Source organism: Spea bombifrons, chromosome 1, assembly GCF_027358695.1.
Source record: "Spea bombifrons isolate aSpeBom1 chromosome 1, aSpeBom1.2.pri, whole genome shotgun sequence".
Classification (NCBI taxonomy): domain Eukaryota; kingdom Metazoa; phylum Chordata; class Amphibia; order Anura; family Pelobatidae; genus Spea; species Spea bombifrons.
In genome coordinates this window covers 48,797,950-48,810,638 of record NC_071087.1, presented here as the reverse complement: position 1 = coordinate 48,810,638, position 12,689 = coordinate 48,797,950, and the positions used below count along the sequence as shown (strand labels likewise).

Below are 12,689 nucleotides of genomic sequence, written 5' to 3'. Positions count from 1 at the left end.
ATACAAGTGTGAGATATAGAAAAGTTATGGTTTGCATCATAATAAGGTATGCCTAATAATGACATAGCAATCAGATTCATAAAAAAAACCGTACACTAGACTATGTTTTTTAAATGTTTTATTAAAAATAAATCAGTTTCAGGCACTTTACGAATATTTCTTATAACAAAACATCTTTCATATTCAATGTTGTAAAGCTATATTTATCAATTATATAATGTATGCAAATGTTATACTTTCATCAGTAACACAGTAAAGTCCTACCTTTGATCATGCGATTTGTCCATCCAACATGTCAACATGCATATGAGCCTGGCTTACATGAGTACAGAACCTTTCCAGTCCACCAGTAAACATACAATTCTCTCAGCAAAAGAAAACACCACAATACATAACCTGCACATCACTGACCAATGTGTTACCAAACCATTGAGTATTTGATATGAACCATGTTGCCTATTCAGCCCACAACATCAAGGACCAGATTAATTTAATATAATTGAAATACTGCAGTTAAAATTATACCAGGACACTTTTTTTCCCAAAACATGTGCAATACATACTTTAATACATTGGTGAACTAAAGCCACTGACTATGGTGTTTTTATAGTTGTAGTCATCCATTAATTTTTAAATATCAACATTTTAGTATGATGTTGTATGATTGCATTGTTTTCATTAATTCGGAGCCCATACTACCATGGCAGTTACCAAATAAAAATATCCCAATTCTAAAACTATGTGGGAAGAAAAATCAGTATGCACTAAAAGTAGACCTGAGAAAATGTAATGTTCTTCAAATTCATATACAATTCTCCTGTATGTGAGCACCAAATAAACCTCTTCTCATGTGTTTATATTTTAAAGGGACTGGTATATGTTGTATGATTAATACCATAGTTTTTCTAAACCTATAGAAGTCAGAACAGCAAATGGGTCTCCAACACTAGAGTTGAAAGAACAGCTCTTCTGGAATAATTTCCCAGAAAATCCTGTATAAAATATAATGTAACAGTTGGTATTAAAACAATACTACTGAAGAGCCGTTTTTTGTAGGTTTCTTTTCTAAGCATGAGAGGAATGGTACAGGGATGTACCTCATACTGGTTAATACACTTTATGTCAACAAGGCCTGGGTATTGATGCTATTTGTCATCTGATTCAAATTCATAATTAAAGGTATGATGTGAATGTCCTTGTTGGGATCGGAAATTATATTACTGCAGGCCAATTGACATACTATGACCTTTGAGCAGCCTCATTTTGAAAGCATTCTGCCTCTGTTCTGATATAAGAAAAGACTGGCCTACAAGTTCAACATGGACGAACATTACTAGATGCATGTTTTGAATTAATCATATCATACCATGCAACATAAAAAAACAGTGCATAGAGTCAAATAAAATAATCAGCACACTATATAGTAGGCAATTAAACAACATATATCCATTGTTGCCATTTTTTCAAATGATAACCATTAAGGTTAATTACTTGATGATTTGTGAAATCTCAGATTGCAAATATATCACAGTTCTGTCTCCTCAAATGACCCAAGGATCTCAAATGCCTGCTAAAAGTGTACATCTGAGTAAAATGGATCTGCTGCTTTCCAAAAACTTTATATATTATACAGTTGACTCCTCTCAACAAACCTAATTATGCTTTAGTTTAAAAAAGCAATGTCTCTAAAAACCACATTGTTCATAAAAAAAACTTTTATTATTTACTATTTATTTAGCTTCAATAATTATTTCTTCTCATTACCTAACTAAGGTTAAATGGGTAAACAGGAGGGGAGGCCAAGCAAGGTAGGGCTGGCAAGGGGAGTAGAGGGCAGATGCCCCAGGACCGGTCTGATTTGAAGATTTGGCGGTTTCTCTTAGTGATTTAAAGATATAATGCATATAGCCAACAGGATATGTAGAGTGAGAAGCAAATGTGTTTAGACAAGACTGTATAGGGCACATGGAGCATGTTCACTGCAAAATGTGTATTGGCTCCTCCTTTACCAGGCTACTTGGCTGCACTTGCCCCAGTGCTGTTGTCAGCCATACGTTGAGGCCTGGAAAAGGAAGTGGTTTTGCTACCTAATGCCACTGAATGTAGCTTTGTCATGATAAAATAGCACCGTATATCTTTATTGATTTAAAAATATATCTTTTAGCAATACTTTCATCTGTAACAAATGTGTCATCTTAAGCTAGGAACACAGAACTTTTTTAAACTTCATGTTAAGTTCTTTACACATAAGGCCTCCTTAGCTTAATAAAATGGCAACCACGCTCATACCTACATCATACACAAAGAGGAAGTGAGCTGTGGCAAACATTTTAAAACCCTGAGAGTATTAATATTTTGTAAAGTAGAAGCTATTCACTGAGCACCAATTGAATAAAAATGTCATACACGGATATGAATAAAGTATAATAAGTATTGAAGTAATCTATTTTACTGCCCAGCAGTTCATACAAGAAGCAAGGTGCCATGGGAGTGTTAACATGGCAAATAATACTAGATGGGAGTGAGATCAGAAGTCAGCAAGGTCTTAATTGCACCACTGTCCTAGTGTACTATGGAGTATAGTTAAGGCGAATTAAAGGACTTTGAACAATTCAAGCTCAGTTGTGAAGCAAAATTCTCCATGTGGAGCAATCACTATAGAAACCAGTGGAATGTTTCTGCTGATTGGCCCACACATAGCACTTTGCTTGCTGTTTACATATGTGGCCCATTAATGTAAGGTAGATGTTTGGTGCGATTCAAGGTGTGATGTCTATGTAAAGCACAAATATATAAAACCAAAAGCCTTATTACAACATCAAAATATATTCAACATGTATGTTTCTGTCTGGGATATTTGTTTCTTCTATAAAATGCCCTGAAGTGTGACGCAGCGTGGTACTGTAAAAAGGCTAGAAGAATTAGATGTCTCTATTCTTTACACACATCTTTATACTTCACTCCCTTATGGTCCCCACACTGCTTCATAGTGTATAGTTCTCTATCACATAATATCCCAGTACTCTACTCTGTGAGGAAGTGCAAAGGACCACGGAGAAGCACAGTATCAATATCTTCTCTCTGTTCCCTACTTTAAAGTATTGAGGAGATACACCTCTGCAATGGGAATATGGTCAAATTGGAGGAGTTCTTGGAACGATGAAAAATATAAAATGAAAATAAATAGAATTTGTGGTAAGGGAAATATTAGAGCAAAGGAAATAAGGATACTAAGCGGACCCCACTGAAAAGGCCCATGAAGCCCAAAACATTTGTCCTGGACTGCGATGGGATCAGATATGTTGATGGCCATTTTTCCTCTGTAATGGCACAAGACAGCTTAAACTTTAGATGCTCCAAAGTGGGGAGGCACTGTAGGGCAGGCTATTAAGCAGATGTCCCTCTTGAGTGAGCTCATCTCAAACTTGTTTTGTACAGAGAAAATAGGGAAGGAAGTTGAGATGGGTGGGAAGGTACTAGACAGAAAAAATAATGGATAGTTAAATGAAAGGAGGTTGGAAAACAGGGAATCAAAGGAAGTCTGAATAAATTCAGAGAGATGCTGAAGGACTACAAAGAAGAAGGAAAGGCAAGGGTTTGTTGTAAAGAGAGAGAGAGAGAAAAAAATAAGAAAAGGGGAAACCAAACTTAAATGGTAGAAAACAAACTTAAGTTGGAAGGAACTATGAGGAAGGAACCTAGAGTAAACCAGCAAAGAACAAAAAAAGTGAAAAGTTACACTTTTGCCATAAACCCAAATCTCAGTGGCTAGCTTTGGCCATTGTCTGCCTTTTAGGGTTGTGCCTAGGGTGAAACAAAACGAAAATTACTCATCACATTTTTCACTTAAGGTTATGAAAAAATTGTGGGTAGGTCTACTGCTTTTTACTGAATCGTTTATACTGAAATATAAGATTATGAAATAAATACAATTAAGCAAGATTTTGGAACAGATAATTATTAAAAGAGGTGCCAGAGCCTTTCAATGATTTCAATAATTCAGCCCATGACTGGCAGGTGTGTTTGTAAAGGATGTGAAGGCACACAACAATAACTTGTGTTCAATGACATCCAACTTATAGCCCTTTTACTTTATACAGTATAATGTTTGCAAAATTAAACAACAGAATGACGTAAAAAATGAAAGTGTTTTGAGATAATGTTGCGACTACACTCTAACAAATAACTAATTATAAATCATGATCTGTTGAAAAGAGCTAAAAAGTGGTAAAAAAAATGTATGAATAGTCTGCACAAAATATTTGTCAAAAAAGCAAATAACAACAAGAAGAGCTTTGAAACCAAGCCGTCAAATCAATAATATCCAAACTAGAACATAAAATGTATCTAGAGTGATCAAATAAATTCATTCTAGACATATCTGACCATAACATAGTCTTCGTGAACATTTTCCATGCAACAGTCTTTACAGACCATTTGAATGTTTAACTAGAGTATACTGTGCATTTTATTTTATATTTATAGTACTCAATGGAGGATAAAATATAAGTAGAAAGTGCTTCATCATATTTTATTATTTTGTGAATTATGTATGAAAAATATGTATTGTGCAGCATTATGCTTTGCTGCATCGCCTCAAATTATTGCACATATCCAAAGAGTATAAGGCACTAATCCCTAAAACAATGTTATTTTAATCCCTATGCTGGATTCCAGTGTTTTTAATAGAATAAATTGCATTCATGTATATGTACTCATATGATGAGCCAACCAAGGTTAATCAAACATGATACAAACATGTGTGTTATAACTATGTACAGCTGTAGTAAAGAGTGCTTTTACAACGCTCTACCCACTGTAAGACGCTAATAACAAAATGTAGCAATAGGACATACTGTTTTAGCTTTATACCTGCAGTAGTAAATGATACGACTGTTGAACACTGTATAATAAGTGAAAATATTTCACCTTCAAACACAGTCACATTACCTTCTTTTGGTCTTCAAAGACCAACTCTGTAAATAACTCAAGTAGAAAAACATGGTAGAAGTACCTATGCCCCATATATATATATATATAAATGTATATATATGCATTCTTTATAGACATCCAGAGAAAATTCACCTGCTAATATGGTTCAATCCAATCCACACAAACTGAAACACATAAGATAGTATGAAAGCCACTTAAGGCAGCAGTGGGATTCTACATGTTCTATATTCTATGAACGCAAACTCACACAATCTGCTGGCTGCACTTTTGCTACCTGCATGAGCTTTTCATACACTATTTAGAGCTGTCTCCTGTCCACTATGTTTCACAGCAGTGGTGCAAAGCATTTCTGAAAGGCACTTGTGAAGCCTTTCAAATCTTATGCATGTCCACTTGAACCCTTGATGGATGCTGGACCAGGATTAAAAGGTTGATATCAGAGATGACCACTGTGGAATAAAGAGAAAAGGAAGTTTGAATTACATTTCAAGTAACATTGGTAAAAATAATGAAGAATCTCGATTCTAGATATACCCTATGAATAAAAGGTTAGAATGCATTTTAATCAGTTCTATGCTGTATATTTAGCTTATATGTCATAATAATGATTTTAGAGGGGACTATGTTCAATGAGTTCAATGTGTCCAGGGCATATTTTGGATACTAATCTACCCAAACTATGTATATCTTAATTCAACCTATATACAGTATATATATATATATATATATATATATATATATATATATATATATTAACCTGTTTATTCAACAGTGTGTAAAATGCTTACTACCTGCATCCACTGTGAGGTCTCCAAATATATTTGTACCCATGGATGGATTAACAATGGGTTAAAAGAGCAATTTACCTAAGGCCACTATAATCATCCACATGTAAGAATTAAGTAAAGGAAAAAATATTGGCCACTCAAAAAATAATAGAACAGGTGTGACTAAATAGTAATGGTTAGTATAGTTAGCGAACAGAGAGGGCATTTATGCATACAGTTAAAAAAGAAAAAAAAAGTAAAATTACAAGGGCAAGATATTCCTGACAAAATCTAGCACTGATAAGGCATCATAGAATGATCTTGCCTTGCTATTTGTTAAGATGTTATTATTGGAATGTTGGTATTTTACACCACATGCCTTTTCATTTTATCAGTTGATACCTTGTTACTTAGTTATAGAACAAGTATGTAAGTTTTTCTGCAGTTTTTCTGCAGGATACACAGATTTCAGATATCTTAACATTTGACTCATTGTTTAATCATGGTTTTGCTGTACAATAGTTTTCTATAAAGCTAGTGATGAACTTTTAAGGTTCAGTGAACTTGACTAACACATTACAAACTAGAACAGTTATGAAAAGTAACCAACATCTGCTTATTTACAGGTTCATAGACATTTAGTAAAATATTAGTGAATGTCTGGGTAAGTTTATCAAAGGAAGCATAGTTTAGCACTAGTACAATGTTTCAGATACATACATTGTTCCAAAATAATGTTTGTAGAAGAATCAAATAAGGATTGTTCTAACTTTTTTCATTCTAAAAGGGAGTTGGGTGGGCAGCAGCTCAACAATCCCCTAATTAGTAAACAACATTTCCCAAGAACTAAACTTTGGAAAGTCCTTTACCTATCACCTCTGTTTTGCAGAAGAAACACAGGTTAACAAGATGCTCAATCAATTACCTTCATTCTCTGCTAAATAAACTCACAACTTACTTGGGACAGCTTAGTCAAACTGTGCTAACTGTACTCTTAATATATTGTTGTTGTCTCTTAAAGAAATGTAATGGATTTGCTACAGAAAATTACATTAGATTAAAAATACATACAAAAATAAATATATCCAAATAAATGCATTATCAAAATGTAAGAAAGCCATGGGTGGATGGATTATCCTGTTCTTGGAGTAAAGGGCAAGCTAGGGGAAAGACATTTGCACTGACTCAGCAGGAACCAGATACACATAGAAACTCCCCACTTGCCTGGTATATTTGTTACCTAATTTTATTCTCTCTTTCATTAAGAAGAGGTAATATAATTTATATCACACGTACTGGAAATATTTACACTTACTATTGTTGTTAAAATAGTGTTATGATAAGAATAGCAGTCCCCATGTATTTTTGTTACCTGGATATTCATCTGTGCTCCACAACAAATCTCATGGTGGTTCCATCAAATGATGGAGGGGCAACAATCCTAGGTCCTTGCTGGGACATGATGCTGATAACCTGCTTGCCATCCGGACAGCCAATGGACCCCCTTCTGATATTAGCAGGATGACCAGTAGTTGCACCGCTTGGTGTAGCTCCAGTGGCCAAGTAATAAGGACCTTCGGACATACTTAGCTCTCCTTGCTGGCTCCCGTCAACTACTGGCATCTCGTAGGTGTGATCGCTACCTGGGTTGGAGAGCTGTGTCTGCAAGGTGTTGGCTGGGAGGACAGTGGTGGTAGGAGAGGGCAGAAATCCTGGATAGAACATATAGGCAGCTCCATATGCACCCGGACTGAGAGCTAGGGGCGGCATATGAATGGGGACTGGAGTTGCAGGTGGAGGGGGGACAGGAACCTCTACGTATTGTCCAGTTTCTGGGTCGAAAAGTCTCCTTTTCACAGGCTGCACTGGTGTGTCCACAAGGTAATATTGCCCAGTGGCCAAGTCCACTAACATTTTGCGCTGCGTCTGCTGGGGGTAGAGTTCAGCAGGGGTGGCTGCAGACATAGGGGGTGAGTAGAAAATAGGAGCCGGTGCAGTGGACATGGTCATGGGCATAGTTGGCATAGTGTGATGGTAAATTGTGGCTGGAGGAGCAGAGTCTGGAGACTGGGGCTCAGAGCCTGTAGAGGAAGCCCTATTGGGTTGGATTCCTTCCTTCATCTTGGTGCGCCAGTCGCTAGGAGCCCTAATTGGACTCTTGGGACTAGGCGCTTGGGATTTGGCGCTAAAGGGCGGGAGACTGCAGAGAGCACCGGACTCACGAACACTGGAAGCTTGTTCTCGTGTGTTCCCTGCTGATGAATCGCGATTATTTGTGCCTGTTGGAGGTTTTGCGCCTGTAGTTTCCCCGGTTACCTTGACGGGGATGGTGAGGTAGTTCTCGATGTCAGTGTTAGGTTTCCTGGTCTGGACTGGCGGCTGGGAGGCTACAGGATGAGCTTTCTTGGTCTCCTCCGAGGCTACTTGTGGGATCTTCAGCGAACTGGGAGGTTTTGGTCGGGCATTCCTGCTGTTCAGAACGGTCTCCAGGTTCTGCTGCTTGTTCTTAACTGGGGCAGCGCTCACAGTGAAGATGTTGCGGTTGCTGCCTTCTCCGCTGGACTTGTTTTTGTCAGTCTGGTCCTTGCTCTTTCCTTCAGTGAATTTAGACACCTGGAAGGTCCTTGGAGGAGGTTTGTTCTCAGCCAGAGGAGGCTTTGACATTGTTTTATCTGAGCCAGGATTGGAATTCCTTCGTTCCAACGGAGTTTTGACGAACTGTGAGACAGGGGCTTTTGCGTTTTCCTCGACAACAGGTTTGACCTCACTTGAAGCCTCCTCATATGCAATAAGGGGCAAGACGTGGCTACCGCTGAGAGGCTGGGGATCGCTTCTGCGTTTCCATTCTTTTTTGTCGAAAACATAAAGCTGTTCCATGGTCTTAACTGCGGCTGTGAGCTTCGCTAGTGCGGCATGGGATTGCGGGGATTTGAGTTCCTGTTTCACTTCTGTCTCCTTGGGTTTTTCCTGCTTCCACTTGGACGCTTTGGAGACAATTTTCACCACAGGTATTCGGGGCCCCGTTTTATTTGGAGCTATGGTAGCCACTGGGAGCCTACCTGAAGCCCGGTGCACCAGGATGGTATCTGCAGAAGAAAGGCTCTTATCTTCCTCACCTGCATCACCTTCTTCCTTGTTTTTCACCGCCTGGCAAGTTATTACGATAGGCGACAGTGGAGATGAGATCTTGGACCCCATGGGTTGCTTTGATTTGGAATCCGTGCCGCTTTGGTCGGACACCACGCTGCCCTTGTCACTGTTATCCCCTGTGTCCTGGTGGTATGAACCTTTTAGCAACTTCCTTACGTCTCTCACCTGGTGAATAGGACCTTGGACTTTGGGTTTGGTTTCCCTTACATCTCTCACCAGGAATTGAGGCATTTTCTCCAGAACCTCAGACCTAGAGGGGATCTGGCTTCTTAGCTCTTCCGCTGCCTTGGAAAGATTGGTCACACTGTTAGCCAGGTTGGGAGTTAAAAGTTTGGCTATATTAAAAGGGTTATCTTTGCTGTCTGCTGGCAGTCCCAGGCTTAGTTTGATCTCTTGGGGCTTAGGGGTGATCGCGGGGGTCATCCTGCTGGCAGCTGCCTGTAGGACGTGTAATTTTTCAGTCTTGAAGTCCATCTCATTGCGGCTGAGGCAGGTCTGGTGGGCATAGGTAGACACAGAATACTTGGTCGCCTGCTTGTCAGACTGTTTATCTTTGGGGTTTTGTTGGATACCCGGTACAAACAAGCGAGACATTTTAGTAGATGTATTGCTGGAGATCTCCCCCAAATCCGCCCTCCAATCCCTTTCCAGCGGTATCCTTATTTTTCTTGCTTTGGCAACTTTTTCTTCTATTTTCTTTTCCATCTTTTCTAATTCTTTCTCTTTCCATGACCTGAATGCGCTGTTTTGACTACGGAGGAATATACTTTTAATTGCTTCTGATGCGCTTTTTTTAATTTCGGTGACACTTTCTTCCCGGTGAAACTCCAGCTGTTTCGATGAGTTGCCCTCCGGTGGTGTAAAATCTTTTGGAGTGGCAGGTTTCACCTCGAAAAACTCCCCTAGGTCCTCGCTGCTAACAAGGGTGAAATCGGAGCTTGCTTCGGAGAACCTGGAGTTCTGCCTTTGGACCCCTTTGTCCTTGGATCCCTCTGTATCTATGGAAGCGTTATTCTGAGACGTGTCCGTGAGCTCCCCTCTTTCCATCTTGATCTCCTGTTCTAGCTGCATTTTCTTGGAGATTACATTTTTAAGAAGGCTGGAGGCAAATCTCGACTTGTGCGCCCCTTCCATGGCTTCAGCTACAGTAGTGCTCTGTTTAACAACCTCCTGCCCAGCATGTTCTCTTGGCAGTGGATCTGTAACCCCATCCTTGCAAGCTGAGCCTGGACCATGTTCAGGAGGCTTGCAGTCTCGTATGGTCCCCGCAGCCGAAGCTTTCACGTTGCTACTGATGTTCAAAGTCTCCGTCAACGTTACGACCCTAGACCCCGACTGGATGCGCTTAGAGGCACCCGATGCATTCGCTCCCTTAGGTGCCAGTTCACTGACAACCAGCTCAATAGCCTTGGTCTGGGACTTGTTAGCCTGCACGTACACTTGGTCCTTGGGGGCATCTTTCCCTATTTTTTGTAGACCAAAACTGGAGGTAGAAGCGGTATGCTTTTGGAGGCTTTGTTCTGCCTTCTGGGTGAGGAGCGCTCCCCCTTTCCAGTCCAAATAAGAAGACCAGCTGTTGATCCCTATGTTCTGTTCTGACAGCGATGTAGTAGACTCGCTAGAGCTGAAATTGATGGCTTCGAAGTAGGGGTAGGCTAGGCTGCGGAAGGCTCTCGACGTCAGGTTGCGGACCTCCTTGTCTGCATCATCTAGCTCACTGACCACGCTGGAAGCTCCGCTTGAGATGTCTGCATGGACCCCGCTGCGAGCTTGTAGCCGAGCAGGTATGGCCACCAGCCTGTGAGCATCTGATACCTTAAGGTGAGGACTACTACCGAGATGCTGCCTGAAAGCTGACTTGCTCTCGGTTGCTCTGGTCACACAGTAGCTCATGTCTGTCTCATGCTTGGCATCAGCAGGGGCGCTGTTTTGCTTTGCCTGGAGGTTGCTAGGCTCATTTATAGCCTTGGATTCGGTTTTGATTGATAGGAGGATCTGGCCCGAGGGCATCCCGGGTTTGGACTCTTCTAAAGTAGCTGGCTTGTCTCTGGTGCCCCTGCTGCAGAGGACCGGGGAGGTGTCGCTTTCCGAGTAAGTGCTGACCAGCTCGGTGCTGCCCAGGCTGTCCGTGGGGTTGTGCTCGCTGGTGGTGCTCAAGTAGTAACTGCAGTCCTCGTCTGTCGGTGTCCCACCTTGGCTGTCAAACGAGGCGTACTCCAGGAAGGTGCAGGGGGCGCTGTCAACCGGCTCACTCCACGTGGAGGAGGCGAGTCCGAAATCTGGGTAGTCAGTGTCCTGATCGGCTTCGCAAAGCTGAATTTCGTGGGTGGTGATGTAGTGCGCTTCGTCGTTGTCGCTGCTGCTGCGCCGGGGTAGGGGCACAGGGGACTGTGGGTCACTGTCCACTGCATGGGGGGAGTATGTGGACAGAGTGCCCTCTGACAATTCCCCCTCTTGTCCTTTGCCCCTCATATTTGGATTGTCGCCAATGACTTCTGATAGGTTTGATTGGAAATCTGGGTGATATCCAGGGGATCGCTCTCTTGTTGCCCTGCTGGGCTGCTTTGCCCCGACAGGGGAATGCTTACAGTCACATGCCCTCTCTGTCCCTTTCTTCGTGTCTTCTTTTTTAACTAAAGTCACTCCGGTCAAAGTAACTGTCACCCCGTGTGGACTGTCCCCTGTCCTCCTCCCTGGCGAGATCGGGATCTCAACGTACTTGTGTTCCTGCTCCTGCGATTTGCCCTTCTTCAGGCTCCTCTGGCTCTCCTCTTGCCCCCTGACCACTTGTTGCATGTCTCCTTCTGCTTGTTCCTGCCAAGACGCCGAGCTGTCAGACTGACTGCCACCGGCTGAGCAGAGCTGCAGCCCCGGCTTCTACCCCCAGAAATGAAGGCAATGCAGATGGGAAATTCTTCTTTTCCTGAATGGGATTCATACGTCACCCTGGGATAGTTTTAAGTGACATTGACCGAGAGTGTGGCAGAAGGGGGTGGGGTGGGGGGCATAACACGTGCTGACACATTCCCTTTCTCCTTTGTAGTCTGTAGCATTGTGTCTCCGCTATGCTCACCACATGCTTTAACATGGGATATTTATTTCCATCCACCCACTGGTCATGTTAAGGAGACATCTGAAAACTGGGTAAAAGACAAAATTCTCCCACATCCTCTTCAGGGTCACTCCAGAAAAGGTCTCCTGCAAGATTAAAAAGCAAATAACTACCACTTACATTGTAAGCTAAATCCCACTTTTCTACCGTGAAATATACAACTGGTTAACACCTATATTTTTTTGTGTACATTATATTTTTAGATATTTTAGATATTTTTAATAAATATTAACAACAGACTAAAATACATGGATTTTCATAGTAGCGCAAAACATTGTTTTGGGGAACATGCACTTTTTTAAAAATGTAATTGCTGAGGTTCTATCCTCTGAACGCTGATAAATTTGATAACAGGGTTTGCTCACTTTATAATGCATTACAATTACAATAGTTGTGTAGTGAGTTGGGTGTAAGTGTTGTTTGCTTAATCAGTGTTAGTATGTTGGAAACACTTGTTCCATCAATGTCCTTGCTTGCCGTTTCTATCTAAGTGGACATCTGTCTTTATAATGCTCAATTATTGGTTCTCTAATGGGTGCAGTAAAATCCTTCAATGGCACCAGACAACGCTTGAGTGAAGTGGTACATTGCCAAAAAAAAAGCCCTCTGTGACCCTTTTGGCAATACACAACTCTGCTATGGGGTTTGGAGGCCAAGTGTGGTCCACTGTGGATACACAACGATGTTGCACATTGCGACCTAAGCTT

The 12,689-nt window shown here is 41.2% G+C and overlaps 1 protein-coding gene across 1 annotated transcript; it reads right to left on the bottom strand.

Moving 5' to 3' along the window:
• Positions 1–4,950: 4,950 nt before the first annotated feature.
• C1H4orf54 (chromosome 1 C4orf54 homolog) lies at positions 4,951–11,780 on the bottom strand. The gene is made up of 2 exons (XM_053461562.1): positions 7,093–11,780; positions 4,951–5,402 (listed from the first exon to the last, which is right to left on the bottom strand). The coding sequence occupies exon 1, from the start codon at positions 11,664–11,666 to the stop codon at positions 7,101–7,103; it is 4,566 nt and encodes a 1,521-aa protein (XP_053317537.1). The 5' UTR covers positions 11,667–11,780; the 3' UTR covers positions 4,951–5,402; positions 7,093–7,100.
• Positions 11,781–12,689: the final 909 nt, after the last annotated feature.